The sequence below is a fragment of the Muntiacus reevesi genome, chromosome 1 (assembly GCF_963930625.1).
Source record: "Muntiacus reevesi chromosome 1, mMunRee1.1, whole genome shotgun sequence".
Taxonomy (NCBI): Eukaryota; Metazoa; Chordata; class Mammalia; order Artiodactyla; family Cervidae; genus Muntiacus; species Muntiacus reevesi.
Genome location: NC_089249.1, coordinates 144,727,670 through 144,754,254, shown reverse-complemented (window position 1 = coordinate 144,754,254; position 26,585 = coordinate 144,727,670). Strand labels below are relative to the sequence as shown.

General features: G+C 38.4%; 1 protein-coding gene across 1 annotated transcript in view; it reads right to left on the bottom strand.

The window, feature by feature from the left end:
* C1H1orf87 (chromosome 1 C1orf87 homolog) overlaps window positions 1-26,585 on the bottom strand; it is an 88,246-nt gene that overhangs the window by 47,395 nt on the left and 14,266 nt on the right. The window contains exons 3-6 of the mRNA XM_065911955.1: window positions 12,087-12,321; window positions 8,224-8,364; window positions 7,397-7,660; window positions 2,838-2,953 (exon numbers count right to left, since the gene is read on the bottom strand). Of these exons, the coding sequence (XP_065768027.1) occupies window positions 2,838-2,953; window positions 7,397-7,660; window positions 8,224-8,364; window positions 12,087-12,321 (756 nt within the window). The remainder of the gene's footprint in view (window positions 1-2,837; window positions 2,954-7,396; window positions 7,661-8,223; window positions 8,365-12,086; window positions 12,322-26,585) is intronic.

The window sequence follows — 26,585 nt, the reverse complement described above, 5'->3', positions numbered from 1 at the left end:
TATATATAGTTACTAAGATGGTGTATCTGTTTGTTGTTTCTTTAAATGATTGGTGAGAAACAACAAGGTGATAAAGTATTATAGTCATTTATTTTATGAAACTACTTTGAGGTGTTTACTCATTTAGCATTCCAGTGTATGTGTCCTTCCAGATCCAAGCTGTGCTATCTCCTTCAGAGTGAAGCTTTTCCTGTTTCCTCTGTTTCAACTTACGCTCCACTTCTCTAGACAGACATTCTATGACATCCCCCCAACTCCATTCATGTAAATCAGTTTCCTTGCAGTGGAATGCTGGTAAATCATTAATGATCAGCTCTCCAAGATAAAGCTGTAATCTGTAGCTTTACTAATTTTCATAGTGAAAAACTCCCACCGTGGTCAGTTTCCAGTTGCCAGTATGATGTCTCTGAGTGAGGCACTGGGAACTGAGGTTCACAGTCAGCCCCCCTAGTGCTCCTGAACCCCCTGCTTGAGAAACTCTTTCAAATTTCCTTGTTCTTTTCCTGTAGTAAGTTTCCCTCAGGTTGTGATTGCATCCTGATTCATTTAGCTGTTGTTTTTGACCTCCCTTGCAAACTGTTCCATAAGATGAGGGCTGAGTCTGTTTTGCACCTGTATCTGTGGATCTTGTACAGATTGGCTTTGCCAATCTGATATATCTGTTCCAGATTTGAATCAGAAGGTTTCCTTCCTCTTTGCTTTTCTTGTAACACCAGTTTCTGTAGGAAGGAATTAATAAGAAAGACTTTGGCCCTGGGCTCAGTACACGGAGTACTGAATGGGAGGTTTTATATGGAGCCCATTTACTGCAGCTGGTGGATTTCATAGAAAAACCTGTTGCAGGAGTTTATTTCATCTGGTCCAACTTAGGTGATGAAAGCTGTTGCCACTGGTGATGCTGGAGACATTTTAAATATCATAGAGCTGTCCCACATAAAGCTCTACCTGACAGAACAGGGGAGGGACTTTTTCTGAGCTGTACATTAATTAATAAAGAGCCTGGATTCATTACAGGCCATCAGTCCTGCACTTCTGCAAACACACTCTCTGGTTTATATAGAGCAGCACCTTCTCTGATGAATTCAAAATGATATCTTTATGGACCTTTTTAATATAGTAGATATCCCAATGTTCCTGCAAGTGAAATAATGCAAGCTCTTTGGATAATTGGAGGTGCCGATGACATTCCACAGATATTTATTGAGCATCTCCCATGTGCCAGGAACTATGCTAGAACTATGCTGGACACTGAGTTGGCCAGGAAAGACACTATTCCTTACCTCAAATGTCAAAGAAGTAATTATAAGCACAATGACTACTATAAAAAGAAAGGGCTATGAGGTTATACAGCAAAGAGATATAACCTAGTCTAGGGCTCAGGAAAGGCTTCCTGTCTAGGATTCATGAGACCCATATCTGCCAGTAAGTGGCCATTTGTTCTGATGCATCATTTCCTACTTCTCAGGTTACAAATCTCACTATCTGTACGATATGAAGTATGGCTGCTGATTATTAAATATTGCTAGGGATTTATGGCTCTCAGCAGGGAAGTTGCTCCAAGTGATAGTTGATGGTGTACCCATATGGAAGCATCACTTTCTTTGGACTGTGAGCCCTTGAGGGAGAGACTGGGCCTTGCCAATCTTTGAATTCACTGTGCTCAGCAAAGTGTGCCTGGCAAGCAGCTGGCATTCAATGGATGCGTGTAGAATGAAGTAATGCAATCAAAAAGGGCACAGTGCACATTGTAGGTAGGAATCAAGTCTATCACTTAGCCCGGGGACATTTTTATAGGAAACCCGGCCTTTTTCCTAGAGTGAAGTGATATACTTCAATGCCGTGGCTCTTAACCACTATGTCACATTATTTGGAACTGGAAAGGATGTCTTCTTGTAGTAGTAATAGTAGTATTAGTTGTTCAGTTGTATTTGACTCTTTGCAACCCCATGGACTGTAGCCTGCCAGGCTCCTCTGTCCATGGAATTCTCCTGGCAAGAATACTGGAGGGGGTAGCCATTCCCTTCTCCAGGGGATCTTCCTGACCCAGGGATCTAACCTAGGTCTCCAACATTATAAGCAGGTTCTTTACTATCTGAACCTTCAGGGATAGTTTCAGAATAGTAACAAACCCTATCAGGTACCACTTTTAAGAACTATGCATTGACTAACTCAGTTCCTCTTACAAATCTATAAAGTGAAAGGAAATCTATCACTGTTTCCATTTAACAGCTGGAGAATAGAAGCACGAGAGTGTAAGTGACCAGCCCAAGTTTACAGAGTCACTAAATGGGCAGAAACTGGAATGGAGTCTAGGTCTCTGTCAGTAGAAGTTACGCTCCTAACCACTGCATTTTGCCATTTTTGGTGGAGAGCACAGACTATCGTGCTTTACTGTGTCTCATCTCTAATGCTATTCCTCACATCCTATATTTATGTTGGGTTATTTCTTTCCTTTGAGATTACATGAAGGAATTACTGATTTCTGTACCTCAAGTATTTTTCTGCTAGTGCCTATAACCCAGGAGTTCACTGTCTGAACATATTTCTGGAATCGCACCATGTGGACATGAACTCTGCCTGGTACACAGTCATTTATTATTTCATAACGAGGTTTTTCATTGTCACATGGCAATCTCATAAAAAAAGATGCATTGTTGCAAATAACTTTGTATGCATGCCTGCACAGGAGGGAAAAAAGAAAACTATAAGCAAAAAGCAAAGTTGGTAAAGAGTAAAGTGATTCTGCACGGGGTGAAGTCTTCAAGTGTATTACTTCCAAGATCCCTGCCAGCTCTGGAAGTCTATACACCCATGCCCATAGATAGGGAGAAAAGTACCTTTGATGGCTACTACTCTGAGTTTCTTTTACATTGCTGTCCTCAACTCCTTTGTTTCGCTCTGTATCTTCTGAAGCTGCAACTTTTAAAAACCAGAGTAGCTTTTCATAATTCACCTGAAAATTAAATATCAAAGAGAACATCCTCGTTTAATTTACGCTTAGGGGAAAGAAGATACCTGCTGAGATAAAATGTATTTGGAAAATTTTTAGCATTGAAAATTTTAAAACAGATTTTAAAACATATTGTAGTGATTACTAGTGCTTTTTTTTTTTTTTTTTGACCAACAATTCTTTTTATTTTCCCTTCTGGACATATGGTAAAATGATACTTCCTGGTTGTTTTATGGTTGAGTAGGGTGATGATCAGTTGGGCCAGTGGGTTGAGAGCAGAAGTGACATACACTACTTCTGGGCTGAGGATTAAACTGCTGACATGAAACACGCCCAGATATCTTTTCATCCCCTCTGCCATCACATCCACTAATACTCCAGAGTGTATGCTTCACCAGCCTGGATTTGGAGCTAAGATGATGATGGTACTGACAAGAGCCTAGGCAGGACTCATTATGAAAAATAAGCTTTCGTTCTTTTAAGTCACTGAGACTTTGGGGCTCTTTATTACAACAGCATGACCTAGCCTCTATCTTCTCTCTCTTTCTCTCACAAGTCTCATATATTGATTATATATCTTCAGTTCAGTTCAGTCGCTCAGTCGTGTCCAACTCTTTGCGACCCCATGAACTGCAGCACGTCAGGCCTCCCTGTCCATCACCAACTGCCGGAGTTTACTCAAACTCATGCCCATTGAGTCAGTGATGCCATCCAGCCATCTCATCCTCTGTCGTCCCCTTCTCCTCCTGCCCTCAATCTTTCCCAGCATCAAGGTCTTTTAAAATGAATCAGCTCTTCGCATCAGGTGGCCAAAGTACTGGAGCTTCAGCTTCAACATCAGTCCTTCCAATGAACGCCCAGGACTGATCTCCTTTAGGATGGGCTGGTTGGATCTCCTTGCAGTCCAAGGGACTCTCAAGAGTCCTTCTCCATCACCATAGTTCAAAAGTATCAATTCTTTGGCACCCAGCTTTCTTTCTAGTACAACTCTCACATCAGTACATGACTACTGGAAAAACCATAGCCTTGACTAGATGGACCTTTGTTGGCAAAGTAATGTCTCTGCTTTTTAATATGCTATCTAGGTTGGTCATAACTTTCCTTCCAAGGAGTAAGCGTCTTTTAATTTCATGGCTGCAATCACCATCTGCAGTGATTTTGGAGCCCAGAAAAATAAAGTCAGCCACGGTTTCCATTGTTTCCCCATCTATTTGCCATGAAGTAATGGGACCAGATGCCATGATCTTACTTTTCTAAATGTTGAGTTTTAAGCCAACTTTTTCACTCTCCTCTTTCATAAGGGTGGTGTCATCTCCATATCTGAGGTTATTGTTATTTCTCACAGCAATCTTGATTCCAAATTGTGCTTCCTCCAGCCCAGTGTTTCTCATGATGTACTCTAAATATAAGTTAAATAAGCAAGGTGACAATATACACCCTTGACGTACTCCTTTTCCTATTTGGAACCAGTCTGTTGTCCCATGTCCAGTTCTAACTGTTGCTTCCTGACCTGCATACAGGTTTCTCAAGCGGAAGGTCAGGTGGTCTGGTATTTCCATCTCCTTCAGAATTTTCCACAGTTTATTGTGACCCACATAGTCAAAGGCTTTGGCATAGTCAATAAAACAGAAATAGATGTTTTTCTGGAACTTTTTGCTTTTTCGATAATCCAGCGGATGTTGGCAATTTGATCTCTGGTTCCTCTGCCTTTTCTAAAACCAGCTTGAACATCTGGAAGTTCATGGTTCACGTATTGCTAAAGCCTGGCTTGGAGAATTTTTAGCATTACTTTACTAGCATGTGAGATGTGTGCAATTGTGCGGTAGTTTGAGCATTCTTTGGCATTGCCCTTCTTTGGGATTGGGATGAAAACTGACCTTTTCCAGTCCTGTGGCCACTGCTGAGTTTTCCAAATTTGCTGACATATTGAGTGCAGCCCTTTCACAGCATCATCTTTTAGGATTTGAAATAGCTCAACTGGAATTCTATCACCTCCACTAGCTTTGTTCATATTATATACTTATATTTAGATATATTCAAAAGATAAAGTCATATTACTTGGGGGCAAGGCTTTATTTACCTATTTCTTTTCTTTTTTTTTTTACATAGGAAAAGACTAAAAGAACGTCATCCATTTCCATTGCTTGACTGGATGATTATTCTAGGGACTCTGATGGGCAGACAACTCCAGAGTAGTGGAGGTGGGTAGCAGTGGGGAAAGGAAGCCAGATAAGGTCCTGATAGAAACTAGGACTCAGGCTGGAAAATTGACTTGAACTGAAGATTCATAAAGGTTACACTAATAGGTTGACATTGTATTGCTAAATACTTTTCATAAATATACAACTAATTCTATTTTTGCAGGTTAGGAGTGGGCAGGAGATAGAACCACCTAAATGTTAAACAGGAGGCCAGGTAATTTGCATTTATTATATTACTAAATCTTCACATTGGCCCTATGAGGTTAGTTTTGTCCTGATTTTTCATCAACACATGCTCATTTATGATTTTTCCATTGCTATTGTTTCTTCCTAGTTTAGGATATTGTTTTCTCGCTCCCAGAATTCTGTTAGACTTGGACAATGCTATGTATTCCATTACAGTATGAGCTTGGGAAGTGCAATGCTCAGAAAAAGAACCCTGGCCTTATCTTTGGGGAACCTTTATCTCTGTCCTGGGTCTGCCATTAATTCTCTCGGTTTCCTGAGCAAGTTCCTTGATCCTCTGGGTTTCAGTTTCCTAATTAGTAAAATGATGGTGATGAACTATATTTCAAAGATGCCTCCCATCTCTAAATCTCTAGGAACTGTCATGATACATCTTTATCAAGTTCTCCATTCTAACCCCAGAGCCTATAGACTGATCCCCTTGTAAACATACCTGTTATCTTGAATCTATAACTATTCCAATGGTGTCAAGAGCAGACAAAGAAAGTTGGGACAGGAAACCTTTTAAAGAGAAATTAAGCAGGGCTAAACCCCATGGTGGTACATGGTGGTATGATCTTGCATGCTAGGCTTCAGCATTATGTGAACCAAGAACTTCCAGATGTCCAAGCTGGGTTTAAAAAAGGAAGAGGAACTAGAGATCAAATTGCCAAAATTCACTGGATTATAAAAGAAAGCAAGGGAATTTCAGAAAAACCATCTTTCTCTGTTTCATTGACTATGCTAAAGCCTTTGACTCTTTGGATCATGACAAACTGTGGAAAGTTCCTTGAGAGATGGGAATACCAGACCATCTTACCTGTCTCCTGAGAAACCTGTATGTGGGTCAAGAAGTTAGAACTCTGTATGGAACAACTGACTGGTTCAAGATCAAGAAAGGAGTATGACAGGGCTGTCTGCTGTCACCCTGTTTGTTTAACCTATATGCTGAGCACATCATGAGAAATACCGGACTGGATGAGTTACAAGATGGAATCAAGATAGGCAGGAGAAACATCAACAATCTCAGATATGCAGATGATACCACTCTTATGGCAGAAAGCGAAGAGGAACTAAAAAGCCTCTTGATGAGGGTGAAGGAGAAGAGTGAAAGAGCTGGCTTAAGAATATATCTTAGGGGAAAAAAAAGAAAAACTAAGATCATGGCATCCGGCCCCATTACTGCATGGCAAATAGAAGGGGAAAAAGTGGAAGTCATGACAGATTTTCTCTTCTTGGGCTCCCAAATCACTGCGGACAGTGACTGAAGCCATGAAATCAGAAGATGATTGCCTTCTGACAGGAAAGCAATGACAAACCTAGACAGTGTGTTGAAAAGCGGAGACACTATTTGCTGACAAAGGTCCATATACTCAAGGCTATGGTCTTCCCAGTGGTCATGTATGGTTGTGACAGCTGGACCATAAAGAAGACAGAATGCCAAAGAATTGATGCCTTCGAACTGTGGTGTTGAAGACTCCTGAAAGTCCATTGGACAGCAAGGAGATCAAAAAAGTCAATCTTAAGAGAGTTCAACCCTGAATTTTTACTGGAAGGACTGATGTTGAAGCTAAAGCTCCAGTATCTTGGTCATCTGATGTGAACAGATGACTCACTGGAAAAGTCCCTGATACTGGGCAAGATTGAGGGCAGAAGGAGAAGAGGGCATCAGAGGATGAGATGGCTGGATGGCATTACTGATGTAAACAGCACGAACTTGGGCCAATTCCAGGAGATAGCGGGGGACAGGGAGGCCTGGCGTGCTATAGTCTATGGGGTCATAAAGAGTCAGACATGACTGGGCAACTGAGCAACAACAACAAAAGACCTAAATCTATCTTCTATTTGGGTCTTATCTGACTAGAGATTTCCACATATGACTATAGATAGGCTTTGAATCTTAGGAATCAATGGTAAAGGGTATTTTCAAGAAAGAAACTTATCTTTTGATTCTATTCTGGTGGGTACAAGTCAAATAAACAAAAGGGAACTCATACTTAAAACAGCAAGATAGTCCTACCATTTCAGGAGAGCTCCCCCTAGAAAATCTCTGGCAAAGGATCTTGACTGTTGGCAACTGCAGAGGGACTTCAAGCCTTAAGAAGAGGTGGCTCAGCTGAGATTGAAGAAGAAATCCTGAAGAGACAGGATCCAGTATCTTCAGCTCTTTCTGAAGTTTGTCTAATAAGCCAGAACTCAAAGGAAGAGACTTGAGTTCTCTTCTGACCAGGGCAAGAAGAAAAGTGTCTTCTTTTGTTGTTCCACTTGGTCTCTGGCCAATATCCTGAAACAACAACAAACAATGACAACAACAACAACAACAAATTAACAGGGAAGACCAATGCAAGGAAGCAGAAGAGTACTTGAGTTGGTATCAGAGCCTCCACATTCAGGCATTGTCCCGAATAGGAACTTATACTTGAAAATAAGTATTCAATCTGGATGTATTCATTAGTTTATAATATCTCAAGATCTTTTCCTTTAGGCGAAGAAAAGAAGCAGATCATTTCAGAGTACATACTCTGATAGAAGCCTCCTTAAGGTATATCATTTGTCTTTTACAAAATATTCATTTTTTAAATTATATTAGAATTTAGAATGATAAATCTTAAAGACTGGGATCTGGAAGGAGGAAGAGGGAAGGAAGATGCGATGGTCAGGCGGGACATTTGTTTTCCTGTGGGCTCCCAGGGAAGTTTCCTGGAAAGCTGATTAGACATATCGGGTATGGTATCCACCAGTCTATCTTAGACCATCTTATTATCTGTTCCACATCAAAATATACAGTTGACAAATAATATTCCTATCTGCAATAGAAACCAGCTCAACAGCTCCTATGATACACACCTTGGGTTGGTCAGAGCTGCTCCTTGCCATCTGTTCTAAGGACAAGTCTCTAAAGTTTCTCCTGGGGAGGCCATGGATATAGGACAGGGACTGGTCTCCGGTTGGTTGAGAGATGCAGTAGACATTTGCCTGGTTGGAAACCTTAAAGAAGCAAAGATGAATGGTAGTAAGGGTCAGAAGGGATGGGGGAAGAGAAAGAGAAAAAAAAAAGGAAAATATGAGTGAGCCAACTAATTCTTAAAACATGTTCCCATTCCAAAAGACTTCAACCCCCATGGTCATTGAGTCATTTAATCCCCAAAGAAGAAAGCTTACCTCAACATTCATTTCAGCATAATACAGTTAACACAAGTTTGATAAATAAATGTGCAGTTAGACGTGTTTGCATTTGTGTACGATAAAAGATGTCTGTGACAAAGAAAAAGTAAGCCTGCAAACACATCTTTCATATGCAAACCAATCAACCCTAAATCCATATCTCTAATCACCTCCCTTATCTAACTCACATACCAACTCAATATCTTCCCTGTCCCAAATGAACCTAGGTCCACATATAAGACTGGGGATAGCCCCTCTACCCAAAGCCCACTCACTGGAGTTGTTCAAACCAACCAGTTCTAATCTGTTTACTCTGCCCTCATTACCTTTCCCATGGAAACCCCAATAAAGGCTGTGGCTTGTGCTTTTCCCTCACTCTTCTGCCTCCTGATTAACCTTGGTGCTTCCACATCTGGCCTTGCACAGTGTGGCATACCCCCTTTCCCTGGGAAATGTAAGTAATAAATTCTTTCAAAGTCAGTTGTCTCTTTATCTGTCACCTCACCACACCTGATTAAAAGGAAATCCAGGGTACAAATTGAACCACATGGCCATATTTAATATCAGATCATTGAAAGGAGACATTATGAGAGGGATTCACTGAAAACTGAGTGTCCACACTCATTTAATAGTTTATATTTGAATAACCTATCAGTATAAATAGCAACCTGAAGGGTTTATAGTCATTAAACATTTTAAAGAAAAATAAAAAAGCTCTCTAGAGTGGGCTGAGTGAGCAGGAGTGGCCGAGTTCTAGAATAGGCAGTTGTGGAGGAAAAGCAAGATAAAACAAGCAAAATGGCTTTGAAAAGAACATACTACCAATCAACTGTGATAATTATTAAAATTAAAGCACTAACACTTTCATTCTCATGCTGCCAGATGCAAAAAGCACACTTTAATTTTATTTTTGAAACTGTGCTACTGAGTTTGCTGCTAGTCACAAATTCTTTTTTATTTTCTGAGAGAAAGCAGAGCTGATACTTCTGAGAAACAGTGTAAACAGCATATATGTATTTTTTAAAATGTATAAGGAGAGAATTTAAGAGACAAAAGATCCTAGGGCTGGCAGTGAGAAGAGCCAGGCTCTGTCTGTGAGATCTTGAAATATCATTTAAGCTCTCTGCGCCTCTTATTATTCATTGGTGAAATGAGAGTTTGTATTTGCTGATTCTAAGATATCTTACTGTTCTTGCATTCATGAAACTATTGCTTCTTTTAACATTTTCAGCTTTACTTACTTCCTCCTAATGTTATCTTCGAGTTTACCTGTAATTTAGAACAGATTCACACTTGCCTGTCATTAACCCACGTTTACTTTTGTTTTAGAGCAAGTTCAGCCAGTCCAGATTGCCTGCTACATCCCAGACAGGAAAGCTTATTTTCATCTATATGTGAAGCATGAGAATCTAGAAGGAGCTCTGATTGGTTTACTTCTTTCACTGTGGCAGGATTCCACTTACCACTTAGTCAAGGTGGTAATGAGTGTCTCTGTACCAGGCAGCCGTGGCTGCCATCTGGCCAGCCAGGATCCTACACTTGGCAGACAGAACCAATTAGTCAGGTCCCGCACTTCCCACGAGGTCTTGCTGTTTGAAGGGTGGGTGTTAGCCCTGCTGAGCCTCCCATAAGAAACCTCTTGAATCCTGGGAGGGGAGGGACAAATTGTCTCCCTCTGGCACTGCAGAGCTAGTAAAGAATCCAGACCGTGGAGGTCCAAGAACAACTTACCCAGTGAACACTCTGCCTGTTACAGTGACTAATGCAGGCACTATATCCCAAATGGGTAGAGAGAGGGTCAAACAAATTTTCATTTATAACAGAAAAACTAGAAATGACTTAAATGCCCATCAATAGGGATTAAATGAGACATGTTATATCCATATAAATGAATGAATATAGTTTGGGGATTAAGGCCCTAGAATCTGGACCTGAACTGTGGCTCTGCCACTTCTCAGACTTATGACCTGGGCAAAGCACCTGACTTCTTTGGTTTTCAGTTCCTTCAGCTATGATCTGAAGATAACAAAAGTTCCTACCTCACTGAATACTTGGGAGGAGAAAGTTGGTTAATATATGTAAAGAGCTTAGAATAGTGCCTCTGTGTGTGTGTTAGTCACTCAGTCAACTCTTAGGATCCCATGGACCATTGCCCACCAGACTCCTCTGTCCATGGAATTCTCCAAGCAAGAATGCTAGAGTGGGTTGCCATTCCCTTCTCCAGGGGATCTTCCCGACCCAGGAATTGAACCTGGATCTTCTGCATTGAGGGCAGACTCCTTACTGTCTGATCCACCAGGGAAACTAGAATAGTGCCTGGCATGTAGCAAATTCTATCTAAGTGTTACTTCTGAGTATGACTCTACAGGGACATTAAACATAATGCTTAGGATGAATTTTTTGCAGCTGGGGGAGAATTCTTGATATGAAATGAATAGACCAGGATGACAAAGAACATATATGTGATGACTCGTATTTGGTATCTATGCATGAAGAAAAAGAAGAGAAAGAAATAAACTACTATTTTTCTTTGTGTTTTATTTTTTATTATTTATATTCTCTTTCCATTTTCCAAAATTTCTACATGAGTATATAATATGTTACAGTTAGAAGGATCAATAAAAATTTTAGGAGAAAAATGAGAAGTCCCCAGTGTTTGAGACCTTGCAGAACATGGTCTGAGGTCCACTGGTGAATTGGTAGCCACTCCATATTGTAAGTTGGCAGAGTTCTAATGAATAAAAGATCACAAATCCACAGGCTTTTATATTCTCATGACTGAAAACTAGTGAGCATCTGAGTGATTTAGAAAGGGCTATTAAAATTATAAACTAAAGATAGTTATGTTAGAGTTTACTGCAGACTCTAATTCAGTATTCTACTAAAATATCTGACTGTCACTTCATTCTTGGCAGTGCTGCAAAATTCCTCCTCTATATATTTGTTTAATTGCAATTTCAGCAATTTTTGGAAATGGTACTTTGTTATCAATGAATCATCAGTTGGTCTTAATTTGGGTCCAGTTTTCTATTGCTGCTACTCTTACTTTTTAATTACAAATTAATAATCATTTAGATTCAACATTATCAAGCTAATCTGTTGCAGATTGTTTGGTTGATTCTTAACAGAGGGCAGTGATAATGTATTACCATTTCTATCAAGATAGTTTAGTGCTGATAATTTCTTGATATCTAGACATGATTTCATTGGATTTTGAAAATAAATTATCTTTTCCTATAATGTTAAAGCAGACAAAACCTTCTCCTCTAACACACCCCAAATGTGCACAAGTGATGACACACCACTGTATAACCATCATTTAGTCACAGAGTAGGTTGACCAATTCAGTTAGCGGTCAGTGAAGAGGCAATATACAGAATGACCTCAAAATTCATTTTCATATTTAAAAAATGATTTTGATTCTATTTGATGCAAAATGTATTAATTACCATTAGGACAAGCATGTGCTGATGTGAGTCTATGTTTCCAACCCAACTGAATTTCCTAGCCAATTACCAAGAAAAGTTCAGGAAGTTGTTACTCACTTTGCCATCCAGAAATCTACAACTGAGTGGTCCTGTTAGGAGTTTCCAGCTGTCCTCTGGTTTCTGGTTGTTTTCTCGGTGCTTGCTCTCTTTCCCATCATCTGGGTCATGACTGATTTGATGATCTGTGGGATCAGTCGGAGCTGGTGGGTCTCCACCGATCTGCTTTGCATCACCAGGCACTGATTTCTGGAGCACTGTTTGAGCTTCTGCCTTCAAGTTCTGTTTCTCCTTGCTGCAAAGAAACAAGTTTTGTACTTTGTTACTCGGGGCACACTCCGCCTGCACTAAGCTGGCATAAGAAAAGGCAGGCGTTAGACTGGTGGTGGGAGTATTGGTAACTTAGCATGACTGAATGAGTTACTTGTTATTTGTCTAGGGATCATTTACCATAGAGAAACCATGTTATTTTCTCAGGCTTTACCTTCCTTATAATCTATCCATCTGCTCTATCCTTACTGTAAGAAATGGCAGCTTCAAAGATGAACCCCAAAGGTTCTTATTTATCTTTCTTCCTTAAAAGTCTAACAGGTATTTTCAGTGTTTACAACTAGAAAAAGAAGAAAGTCAAGGCATTTTGCCAGCTCCAGTTCTGCTCTGTGTCTCTCCTTAATTGTCTCGCCGTAAGACTTCTTTTTCTCTCAGTAGTCCTCCATTTAATTTTAATACTAAATAGAGGGGGAAAAATTGTAGGAATGACTCAAAGAAATTTATATAAAAACAAAAATCTACTAATTATTCAACTTTGTTTAATAACTAAAAGACATAAGTCAAAACAATTACATGGTATTATTTTAAATACAGAAAACTTCTTTGGAAATAAAGAATACAAATGCTCATGGTCACATAAATAAATAGAATTCTTATAGTGGGTGACCAGACTAAACATATTAAAGAGTCAAGAAGCTAAAATTTTTGACCTAGTAAATCAATTTTTAAAAATTTATGTTAAGTAAAAAATGTGGAAAAAGAAAAATTTTAAACTCTAACTATTTATTAGTACATGGATGTGTTGAGTGTTTCATTCTATGTTCCTATGAGATAATGTATGGTGCTATTAAAATAGTTACAAATAATTTTAATGAAAAAATGTCTTGTTATACAAATAAATGAAAAATATAATTATCTCTTGAGATAATCATATGTTTTTTATCTTTCAATTTGTTAATGTGGTGTATTACGTTGATCGATTTGCGGATATTAAAGAATCCTTGCATTCCTGGGATAAAGCCCACTTGGTCATGGTGTATGATTTTTTTAATATGTTGTTGGATTCTGTTTGCTAGAATTTTGTTAAGGATTTTTGCATCTATGTTCATCAGTGATATTGGCCTGTAGTTTTCTTTTTTTGTGGCATCTTTGTCTGGTTTTGGAATTAGGGTGATGGTGGCCTCATAGAATGAGTTTGGAAGTTTACCTTCTTCTGCAATTTTCTGGAAGAGTTTGAGTAAGATAGGTGTTAGCTCTTCTCTAAATTTTTGGTAGAATTCAGCTGTGAAGCCATCTGGTCCTGGGCTTTTGTTTGCTGGAAGATTTCTGATTACAGTTTCGATTTCCTTGCTTGTGATGGCTCTGTTAAGATCTTCTATTTCTTCCTGGTTCAGTTTTGGAAAGTTATACTTTTCTAAGAATTTGTCCATTTCATCCAAGTTGTCCATTTTATTGGCATAGAGCTGCTGGTAGTAGTCTCTTATGATCCTTTGTATTTCAGTGTTGTCTGTTGTGATCTCACCCTTTTCATTTCTTATTTTGTTAATTTGGTTCTTCTCTCTTTGTTTCTTAATGAGTCTTGCTAATGGTTTGTCAATTTTGTTTATTTTTTCAAAAAACCAGCTTTGATTATCTCAATAGATGCAGAGAAAGCCTTTGACAAAATTCAACACTCATTTATGATTAAAACTCTCCAGAAAGCAGGAATAGAAGGAACATACCTCAACATAATAAAAGCTATATATGACAAACCCACAGCAAGCATCACCCTCAATGGTGAAAAATTGAAAGCATTTCCTCTGAAATCAGGAACAAGACAAGGATGCCCACTCTCACCACTACTATTCAACATAGTGTTGGAAGTTTTGGCCACAGCAATCAGAGCAGAAAAAGACATAAAAGGAATCCAGATAGGAAAAGAAGAAGTGAAACTCTCGCTGTTTGCAGATGACATGATCCTCTACATAGAAAACCCTAAAGACTCTACCAGAAAATTACTAGAGCTAATTAATGAATATAGTAAAGTTGCAGGATATAAAATTAACACACAGAAATCCCTGGCATTCCTATACACTAACAATGAAAAAACAGAAAGAGAAATTAAGGAAACAATACCATTCACCATTGCAACAAAAAGAATAAAATACTTAGGAGTATATCTACCTAAAGAAACAAAAGACCTATACATAGAAAACTATAAAACACTGATGAAAGAAATCAAAGAGGACACAAACAGTTGGAGAAACATACCGTGTTCATGGATTGGAAGAATCAATATTGTCAAAATGGCTATTCTACCCAAAGCAATCTATAGATTCAATGCAATCCCTATCAAGCTACCAACGGTATTTTTCACAGAATTAGAACAAATAATTTCACAATTTGTATGGAAATACAAAAAACCTCGAATAGCCAAAGTAATCTTGAGAAAGAAGAATGGAACTGGAGGAATCAACCTGCCTGACTTCAGACTCTACTACAAAGCCACAGTCATCAAGACAGTATGGTACTGGCACAAAGACAGAAATATAGATCAATGGAACAGAATAGAAAGCCCAGAGATAAATCCACGAACCTATGGACAGCTTATCTTTGACAAAGGAGGCAAGGATATACAATGGAAAAAAGACAATCTCTTTAACAAGTGGTGCTGGGAAAACTGGTTAACCACTTGTAAAAGAATGAAACTAGAACACTTCCTAACACCATACACAAAAATAAACTCAAAATGGATTAAAGATCTAAATGTAAGACCAGAAACTATAAAACTCCTAGAGGAGAACATAGGCAAAACACTCTCCGACATAAATCACAGCAAGATCTTCTATGACCCACCTCCCAGAATATTGGAAATAAAAGCAAAAATAAACAAATGGGACTTAATGAAAATTAAAAGCTTTTGCACAACAAAGGAAACTATAAGTAAGGTGAAAAGACAGCCCTCAGATTGGGAGAAAATAATAACAAATGAGGAAACAGACAAAGGATTAATCTCAAAAATATACAAGCAACTCCTGAAGCTCAATTCCAGAAAAATAAACGACCCAATCAAAAAATGGGCCAAAGAACTAAACAGACATTTCTCCAAAGAAGACATACAGATGGCTAACAAACACATGAAAAGATGCTCAACATCACTCATCATCAGAGAAATGCAAATCAAAACCACAATGAGGTACCATTACACGCCAGTCAGGATGGCTGCTATCCAAAAGTCTACAAGCAATAAATGCTGGAGAGGGTGTGGAGAAAAGGGAACCCTCTTACACTGTTGGTGGGAATGCAAACTAGTACAGCCACTATGGAAAACAGTGTGGAGATTTCTTAAAAAACTGGAAATAGAACTGCCATATGACCCAGCAATACCACTTCTGGGCATACACACTGAGGAATCCAGATCTGAAAGAGACACGTGCACCCCAATGTTCATCGCAGCACTGTTTATAATAGCCAGGACATGGAAGCAACCTAGATGCCCATCAGCAGATGAATGGATAAGGAAGCTGTGGTACATATACACCATGGAATATTACTCAGCCGTTAAAAAGAATTCATTTGAATCAGTTCTAATGAGATGGATGAAACTGGAGCCCATTATACAGAGTGAAGTAAGTCAGAAAGATAAAGAACATTACAGTATACTAACACATATATACGGAATTTAGATAGATGGTGGCGATAACCCTATATGCAAAACAGAAAAAGAGACACAGAAATACAGAACAGACTTTTGAACTCTGGGGGAGAACGTGACGGTGGGATGTTTTGAAAGAACAGCATGTATATTATCTATGGTGAAACGGACCACCAGCCCAGGTGGGATACATGAGTCAGGTGCTCGGGCCTGGTGCACTGGGAGGACCCTGAGGAGTCGGGTGGGGAGGGAGGTGGGAGGGGGGATCGGGATGGGGAATACATGTAACTATATGGCTGATTCATGTCAATGTATGACAAAACCCACTGAAATGTTGTAAAGTGATTGGCCTCCAACTAATAAAATAATATTAAAAAAAAAAAAAAAAAAAAAAAAAAAAAGAAATCAAAAAAAAAAAAGAAAAATATAATTATCTCAATTATATAAATTCATGTATAAATACATGTGTCTTTGTGTGAGAGTGCATAATATATGTAGAAGGAAATATGCCAGAAGTAAACAGTAAGTACCTCCTAACGGAAGTCAAGATATTACATTATACTATATGTAGTGTACTGTTGTTAGTCATTCAGTCATCTTTAACTCTTTGTGACCCTAGACTGTAGCCCACCAGGCTCCTCTGTTCATGGAGTTCTCCAGGCAAGAATACCGGAATAGGTAGCCATTCCCTTCTCCAGAGATTTTCTTGACCCAGGGATCAAACCAGCATCTCCTGCATTGGAAGGTGGATTCTTTACCACTGAGTTATTTGAGAAGCCCACATTATACTATATTATATACTACACTATATGCCACATTATACTATATAATAAAACTATTATTCTAAATTTCTGGCATGAGGAAATATTATTTTATTATCAAGAAAAATACATTTAAAATAGCTATGCATTATGCCTAGAAGGTTGTATAAATTTTAGCTGTTGTTATTGATGCAGTGGAAAGGACCCATTTTAAAGCATGTCATGTAATCTGAGCATAACACAATTGCTGCAACACTTGTTGATTTGAATAAGGCCAAGGTTGACATATGTATATTTTTTACATCAATTCTCTTAGTCATGGCAGCATGAGAAGCAAAGAAGGCTTAGGAAAGAGCTGAGAGGAACATCTACATTTACAGAGGGAAGAGCCCTAAAAGGAGACTTAGAAGAAATTCTAAGTAAAGTAGAAGAAAAGCTAGAAGAGTGTGGTCTTAGCAACAAAGTGAAGATAATGTTTCCAGGGAGATGGCATAATCAGCATCTCACATGCTGTTGAGAAAGGTGAGTTCTAAAAAGGGTTCATTAACCTATGGACACCTTATCTTCGACAAAGGAGGCAAGGATATACAATGGAAAAAAGACAACCTCTTTAACAAGTGGTGCTGGGAAAACTGGTCAACCACTTGTAAAAGAATGAAACTAGAACACTTTCTAACACCATACACAAAAATAAACTCAAAATGGATTAAAGATCTAAATGTAAGACCAGAAATTATAAAACTCCTAGAGGAGAACATAGGGAAAACCCTCTCTGACATAAATCACAGCAGGATCCTCTATGACCCACCTCCCAAAATATTGGAAATAAAAGCAAAAATAAACAAATGGGACCTAATGAAACTTAAAAGCTTTTGCACAACAAAGGAAACTATAAGCAAGGTGAAAAGACAGCCCTCAGATTGGGAGAAAATAATAGCAAACGAAGTAATAGACAAAGGACTAATCTCAAAAATATACAAGCAACTCCTGAAGCTCAATTCCAGAAAAATAAATGACCCAATCAAAAAATGGGCCAAAGAACTAAACACATTTCTCCAAAGAAGACATACAGATGGCTAACAAACACATGAAAAGATGCTCAACATCACTCATCATCAGAGAAATGCAAATCAAAACCACAATGAGGTACCATTACACGCCAGTCAGGATGGCTGCTATCCAAAAGTCTATAAGCAATAAATGCTGGAGAGGGTGTGGAGAAAAGGGAACCCTCTTACACTGTTGGTGGGAATGCAAACTAGTACAGCCACTATGGAGAACAGTGTGGAGATTTCTTAAAAAATTGGAAATAGACCTGCCATATGACCCAGCAATACCACTTCTGGGCATACACACTGAGGAAACCAGATCTGAAAGAGACACGTGCACCCCAATGCTCATTGCAGCACTGTTTATAATTGCCAGGACATGGAAGCAACCTAGATGCCCGTCAGCAGACTAATGGATAAGGAAGCTGTGGTGCATATACACCATGGAATATTACTCAGCCATTAAAAAGAATTCATTTGAATCAGTTCTAATGAGATGGATGAAACTGGGCCCTATTATACAGAGTGAAGTAAGCCAGAAAGATAAAGAACATTACAGCATACTAACACATATATATGGAATTTAGAAAGATGGTAATGATAACCCTATATGCAAAACAGAAAAAGAGACACAGATGTACAGAACAGAGTTTTGGACTCTGTGGGAGTAGGCGAGGGCGGGATGTTTCGAGAGAACAGCACTGAAACATGTATATTATCTATAGTGAAACAGCTCACCAGCCCAGGTTGGATGCATGAGACAAGTGCTCAGGGCTGGTGCACTGGGAAGACCCAGAGGGATGGGATGGAGAGGGAGGTGGGAGGGAGGATCGGGATGGGGAACACATGTAAATCCATGGCTGATTCATGTCAATGTATGACAAAACCCACTACAATATTGTAAAGTATTAGCCTCCAACTAATAAAAATAAATGAAAAAAAAATTTAAAAAAACGTAAAAAGGGTTCATTAAATTAAGCCATAAGGACATCATCAGGAAACCTGACACAAGGAATTGCCTCAGGTAATGGAGGTAGATGCTAGACTGAAGTGGGTTGACAAAAGAGGAGGGATCAGAAACTAAGGGTAGGAAGTATAAAGACCTCTGTGAAGAATTTTGGCTTCAGCAGAGGAGAGAAATGGGGTGACTGGAGTACAATGTTGGTTTCAGATAGGGCTTTGTTATTGTCATGTTTATCTCCAAAATATACAAATAGCTCATACAACTCGACAACAACAACAAAATAAATAAGCCAATCAAAAAATGGGTAGAGGACCTTAACAGACATTCCTCCAAAGAAGACATATGATTGTCAATAGGCACATGAAAAGATGCTCAACATTACTATTTATTAGAGAAATGCAAATCAAAACTACAGTGAAATACCACCTCACACCCATGAGAATAGTCATCATTAAAAAAATCTTAAATAACAAATGCTGGAGAGGGTGTGTAGAAAAGGGAAACCTCTTACACTGCTTCTGGGGATGCAAACTGGTACAGTCACTATGGAAAACATTGTGGAGGCTTCTTAAAAAACTAAAAGTAGAGTTACCATATGACCAAGCAATTCTATTCCCAGGCAGGTACCTGGAGAGAACTGTAATTTAAAAATACACATGCACCCCTACGTTTATAGCAGCGCTATTCATAATAGCCAAAACATGGAAACAAACTCAATGTCCATTGACAGGAATGGATAAGGATGTGGTATATACATATACTATGGAATACTACTCAGACTTAAGGAAGAGTAAAGTAATGCCATTTGCAACACATGGATGCAAGTAGAAATTATCATAAGTGAAGTAAGTCAGGCAGAGAAAAACAAATACCATATGATATCACTTATATGCGGAATCTAAAATATGGTACAAATGAGCTTATCTACAAAACAGAAATAGACATAGAGGTCAGGCTCATGACTACTAGTGGGGAGGGGAGTAAAGGAGGGAAGGACTTGGAGTTTGGGATTAGCAGATGTAAACTATTATATATAGAAAGATAAGCAACAAGATCCTACAAAATAGCACAGAGAACTGTATTTAACATCCTGTTATAAACCATTATGGAAAAGAACATAAAAGAATGGAAAAAAGAATGGAAAAGACATTAAAAACATGTCTATATTATATAGCTGAGTCATCTCTAGACAACAGAGATTGGCACAACATTATAAATCAACTATACTTCAATAAAAAATAAAATTAAATAAAAGAAACTAAAGACAGTAGGGACTTTAACACATTTAAACAAAGAGCCAACTGACCAAAGAAAAGGAGAGGATATCACTGATGGTGTAAGATGAAGCCTGACAAAATGAGATGGAATGTCACTGAGAAGACAGAGATAGAAATGAAACCTCAGGGTCAGGTAGCAGCAAGGTGGGTGAGGATGTAGGCAAATTTTAACATTCGGTGACAGGAGACTGACCAAATGGCTGACAGCTTAAATTTTCTCTTTGACATACAAGGTATGACTACCGGTCGGGTTTCAAGAAAGGAAATGTTGGGATAGGAGGTCTGGATTTAAGGGCATATGACTTGCAATAGCTGCTATAAAGATAGCTGATCAGACAAAGAAGGAAGGTCAGCTAGACACAGCCGAGTGGTCACTTGAAGGCTGGAGACCACGGATTTTGTAGCACCAGTTGGAGAGGATGCATGCTCTGCAGTCCTTGTGGAGATGCAAGGAAGGCAGACAGTGAGCTTCTTCCTCCAGGGCTGGAGATTTGTCAAATAGTTGTAGTTGGATAAGAATAGAGTAAAATGGGAATGTTGGGGGAGTGTACATTTAATATATAGTTCTTCAATGAGAGAAGAGATATATAGTCCCTGATCTTAAAAAATTTAATTTCATTTGGCTATCCAAAAATACAGGAATAATAAAGTTAACAACTGATATAAACGTGTTTCTAGAAGTCAGGAGAGTGGTTACCTTTGCAGGGAGGTATAAAGTCCAGAAGGGAACATCAGGGGTGTTTCTAGGAATGTGGTACTGATTTGTTTCTTTTTTTTTTTCCCATTTATTTTTATTAGTTGGAGGCAAATTACTTTACAATATTGTAGTGGTTTTTGCCATACATTGACATGAATCAGCCATGGATTTACATGTGTTCCCCATCCTGATCCTCCTCCCCCAATTTGTTTCTTGATCTGGATGTCTGTTGCAAGGGTATATCATGTTTGTGAAAATTCAGTGAGTGAGTGGTATACTTATGATGTGTACTTTATGTATTATATAGGTACATTTCTACAAAGTGTTCAAGGAAATTGGCATAAGATTTACATAAATAATATGAAATATACCTAAGTGAAGTGAAGTGAAAGTCGCTCAGTTGTGCCCGACTCTTTGCGACCCCATGGAATTCTCTAGGTTAGAATCCTAGAGTGGGTAGCCTTCCTCTTCTCCAGGGGATCTTCCCAACCCAGGGATCGAATCCAGGACTGCTACATTGCAGGCGGATTCTTTACCTGCTGAACCACAAGGGAAGACCACAAGAAATATACCTAATTGGTATATAAATAAATGTCAATAGAATGTTACAAAGAATCAGTGCTATTTGAAGTTCTTAAGAAAAATAAGTAATTATACTTTGCAGGGGTTTCAAAAATAATAGTATTACTGAGTAAGTATATGGCAGCCACATTATAGCCATTTACAAACATTCATTTATTTAATCTTCAGATCAGCCCTATAGGTGGGTGCTCATATTATTCTCATTTTAGGATGAAAAATTTAGGTTCAGAGGGTTTATATAATTGTCTAATTCTACCTGGCTTTGTAAAGGTACAGCCAGGATTTAAATCTAAATCTTCCTGGTTGCACCTTGATTGTTCCAGGTGCCAGTAAAGTCAGGAAAAAAAGTCTGTGGAAGTTAGGGAATATATGAGAAACAGAAATTAGAGGAGGCACCAAGTAGGAAGTGCAGGATTTAAAAGTAAAAATGGTAATGGGGCAAACAGTTAACTCTTCTGGATGAAGGCAAGGAGGGTTGAATCATTTTTGCTTTTATGACCTTTAAAATCCTTTTGTGGGCAGTCTTAGGATAAAATTGCCTGAGAAATATGAAATGTAACTGCCTGTCTGTTAAAATAGCCATAGTGTATGTAAAATTAAAAATAATCGGTTAAATCTGTTTAAAGCAAAAGCTGCTTTAAAAAAAACAACAACAACATGTATAACACTTTAAATTTATCATGAAAAAGACTCCCCAGCTGAGAAATGGCATGTGTCTGCTGTTAGCACAATTTGTCAACACACGTTGGTTGTTATGTTGTTCACAAACCCACGGTTCTTCTAGGCTTGTGTGCTATCTACCTGCACTGTTGAAAATAGAAATTTGCCATTTCAGAAAAAGGAAAAAAAAAAAAAAAAAAAAAGCCATCAATACTATCTTGGAATCAAGACACAGCTAGCTTCCTTATATGTACTTCTAACCTCAGCTGCTGCTCTCAGGGGCGCTGTGAAGAGTTTAGTGTCATCTGGGAACTACAGCAATTAGGGAGAATGACAGTTATGGCTGAATGATAAATAAATGAGGAGAAAATTGTCCAATTGTTCCCTTTCACGTTGGGCTCTTCCTGCAAACCAGTCTTTTATTAGAGCTCAGAGTCTCAGGATTAGAGTTTAGTGCGACCCTCTATTAGAGCTCAGACTCTCAGGATTAGAAAGAAACATGGAAAGGCATCTAGTAGCATCCTTTGCCCAAAGCAATGTGCAGATCCTACACCGGCCCCACCTCCCCTGCGACTCCAACTCACCAGATCTCACATTTGATTTGGATTACACCCCTGCTGAGAACATCAAATCGCAAATGGAGGACCCAGGGGGCTCAGCAAAAAGGTCACCAGATGCCATGTTAAAGGTCTGCCAGCCTTGGCAGAGACTCAGTGCTGCCAGTTTCCAACTGAGTACCATCTAACAGGCCTCCAGCCCTCTGGAGGAGACAGTCCAGAGTGTGCCAACATAGTGAATGGGGACCTAATTTCAGTAAATGAAAGCATGTTCTTATTTGGAAGTAATAACAGATAATCATCACAACCAGACTTTTCTCTTTTAAAAAGACAACAACAAAATAAAAAATAAAATGCAACTGGGGAGGGGAATGCAGCTGAAAATCTCACTAAACTCCATGGGGAAGTTGAAATGTAAAGCTAGTGCTAACTTAGAAGATGTTGTTGTAATGGAGAGTGAGGGTGTTTTTACTCTTTAACGTCATGGAGCCATCCATATATTATCATCATTGATGTTTAGTCTTCAGAAAGATTTTTTAAGTACATTAATTCCCGACCTATGCCCAAATCCTTTCTTCATCATGTAATTATGCTAGCTAACATACCCTAAATTCTTATTTCTATGTGTCAGCCATTATGTATAAATTCACATACATTTTTCAGGTTTTACTAATAATCCTGAAAGGTAGGTGTTATGATCATCATTGTACAGATGTGAAAACAAATCACCAGAGAAGTTAAGTAAACTGCTCATTGATAAACTGATAATAGGTAGAGATCTAGAGCTCAGACCCAGGTCTGCATGCCTCCGAAGCGTGTACTCCTTCCTTCACATCTCTCCTTAATTTCACACCCATGATAAATAAACTGGCTACTGCTAAACAACAGGATCTTGATTCTCTTTTAAAATGTTAATAAAAAAAACACATATAAAAATACCTAGTCCATCTTCCAACCTAAGCTTCGAGTCCCTTTCAGAACACCTAAGTGACCATCCTTCAGCTTTGATTTGTACCTTTCCAGGGACAAGGGGTTCATCACTCCCAAAGTTATTTCTAAAGTATCCCATTTCTCTCATCATAGCACTGAGCCACATTCTGACATCAATGAAAATAACTGAACTGTATTTTTCATGGCATTTACTCTATACTGCTTTACGGAATAAAAATAGTGTCCCAAATTGGGGTCATTTTGGCTGCAAAATTAGTAACCAGTTCAATTACCAATTATTCTTTGGTATGATTTACTTTTTTACCTCTTTTTATTTTCTTTTTTAAATTGAAGTATAATTGACTTACGATGTGATACTAGTTTCTGACATTGTGCAGGCTCAGTTGATAAGTTGTGTCTGACTCTTTGCCACCCCATGGACTGTAGCCACTAGGCTCCTCTGTCCATGGAATTTTCCAGGCAAGAATACTGGAGTGGTTGCCATTTCCTCCTCCAGGGGATCTTCCTGACCCAGGGATCAAGTCAGTGTCTCTTGCATCTCCTGCATTGGCAGGAGACTGTTTACCACTGTAGTAATTTATTATCATTATAAAACTTACTCCATTTAAAACTATTATAAAATGTTGGCTATATTTCCTGTGCTGTACATTTTCTACATATTTTATATCTATCAATTTGTACCTCTTAGTGCCATTTACCTATTTGCTCCTTCTCCAACCCTCTGCCCTCTGGCAACCACCAGTCTCTTCTCTGTACCTGTGAGTCCCTTCTGTCTTGCTATATTCATTTGTTTTATTTTTTAGATTCCACATATAAGTGAAAACATACAGTATTTGTTTTTCTCTGTCTGACTTATTTCACTAAGTGTAATATCCCCCAGTTCTATCCATGCTGTCACAAATGGTAAAATTTCATCCTTTTCTACAGCAAACTAATATTCCATTGCCTATATACCAGATATTCTTTATCCATTCATCTGTTGATGGACACTTAAGTTGCTTTCATTTCTCAGTTAATGTAAACAATGCTACTAAGAACATTGGAATACACATATCTTTTCAAATAGTGTTTTCATTTTCTTTGGATAAATTAACTCATAGAGATGATATCCCAATATATCTACTCTTTTGAAATCTTCTTTTTACACTTAATCCAGTCCTACAGCATTAGACATATTTATTCCATGGATGTTTTCTTCTATTTTACTTGTTTTTTAGCTCTACATTACTACATTCTTTGGGTTGCAGTGAGAATCTAAGCCACTCATTGTCTTTAGACTGTGTTGTCTTCAAAGATCTTATAGTTAGGTGGAGAAAGCAAACATTTAAACAGAAAATTATGATATAAAATGATAATTGAAAATATAGAGTATGTAAAAGAGATAATCACAGAGGGCTGTCAAACCAAATCTGCTTAAGAGGAATGGAAATGAATCCACAAAGGAAGTTATTTCTATGAGAGAAGCTGAAAAAGGGCTTATTCTTAGAGAAAAAGACAGTGATTGAACTTCAGACCACCTGCAGGGTGCTGGATAATAAGACAGAAACTTGAGTCACTCTGAACTTATTAAATCATAATTTCTGAAAGCTGGACAAGAAAATGTATATTCTTATCAAACATCGCTGATGGTTCTTATGCACATTAAAGTTTGATAAACGATGGCATAGAAAATGAAAAAGGAAAGTCTTTTCCATAGTTGTGCAAAATATACACATAATTTCAGGCAATGGTTAAGGATGTGAACTATATATCCAAGAGACCTGGTTTTGAGACCTAGCCCTAAACATAACTTGTGTGACTTCACAAGTAACAAGTAAGTTACTTCACATCTCTGATTTTCAGTTTCTCATCTGTGAGACTAAGAAAATAATACTTATTAAGATAAGATGTATTGAATACTTAGCACTGAGCCTAGTTCCCAGTCAGCCCAAGACAAATGATAAGTTTTAGTCCTAAATCAAAGTGCTGTCTCCTTTATCAACACCTTTCTCATTCCAGGTACAGAAGGGATGAACTTTCCTTTGGATCCCCAAACTTTCTTTGTTGATAGGTAAAACTAAAGTTCAAAGGATCAACATTTCATAGTTCACAGGAACCAAGGAATACTACTTAAATGGATAAAAAGAGAGAGTTAATGTAATCTCTCCAGCTGCCTTGTTTATTTACTAATAATTGTAAATACAAGTTATAGAAGTCACCTACCTTAAATAAAAGCAGATTAATTTGTATTTAAAATCTCTGATAAAGCACAATTCTTTGGAATCATTTTCCTTATTTTACAAAAACAAAACAAAAACAAACAAACAAAAAAAACAACCCAACACCTACAACATTGTTGTATCAAAATGTCCTCAGGTGACATCCCTAGGAGCTGTGCAAACTGTGTTGTTTTGAAATCTTTGTGTTGACATTTTCAACTGTTGTTGTTCAGTTGCTAAGTCATACCTGACTCTTTGTGACCCCGTGGACTGCAGCATGCCAGGCTTCCCTGTCCTTCACTATCTCCCAGAGTTTCTCAGATTCATGTCCACTGAGTTGGAGATGCTATCTAACCATCTCATCCTCTGCCACCCTCTTCTCCTTTTGTCTTTAATCTTTTCCAGAATCAGGGTCTTTTCCAATGAGTTGGTTCTTTGCAACAGGTGGCCAAAGTGTTGGAGCTTCAGTATTAGTCCTTCCAATGAACATTCAGGGTTGATTTCCTTTAGGATTGACTGGATTGATCTCCTTGCTATCCAAGGGACTCTCAAGTGTCTTCACCACAATTTGAAGGCATCAGTTCTTCAGTGCTCAGCCTTCTCTATGGTCCTGTTCTTTTATCCATCCATGACTACTGGAAAAACCATAGCTTTGATTATACAGATCTTTGCTGGCAAAGTGATGTCTTTGCTTTTTAACATGCTGTCTGTAGGCTTGAAATTTAAAGTCCTTTGCACTTGTATTCTTACATTTCTAAACAAGATGACTGTGAAACCGCCTGGCCTCTATATCAGTTATCTCCGTGCTTTAAGGCACAGTTCTGAGGCAGGGCTCCTATCCACACTTAGAGATGTAGCACAAACCATTTTCCTCTCTCTGCAAATACCTTCTGGAGACATCCACAGGGTCTATGGGAACGAGGAGCAATAATGATTAATATGTGATTTTGTTTAATTCT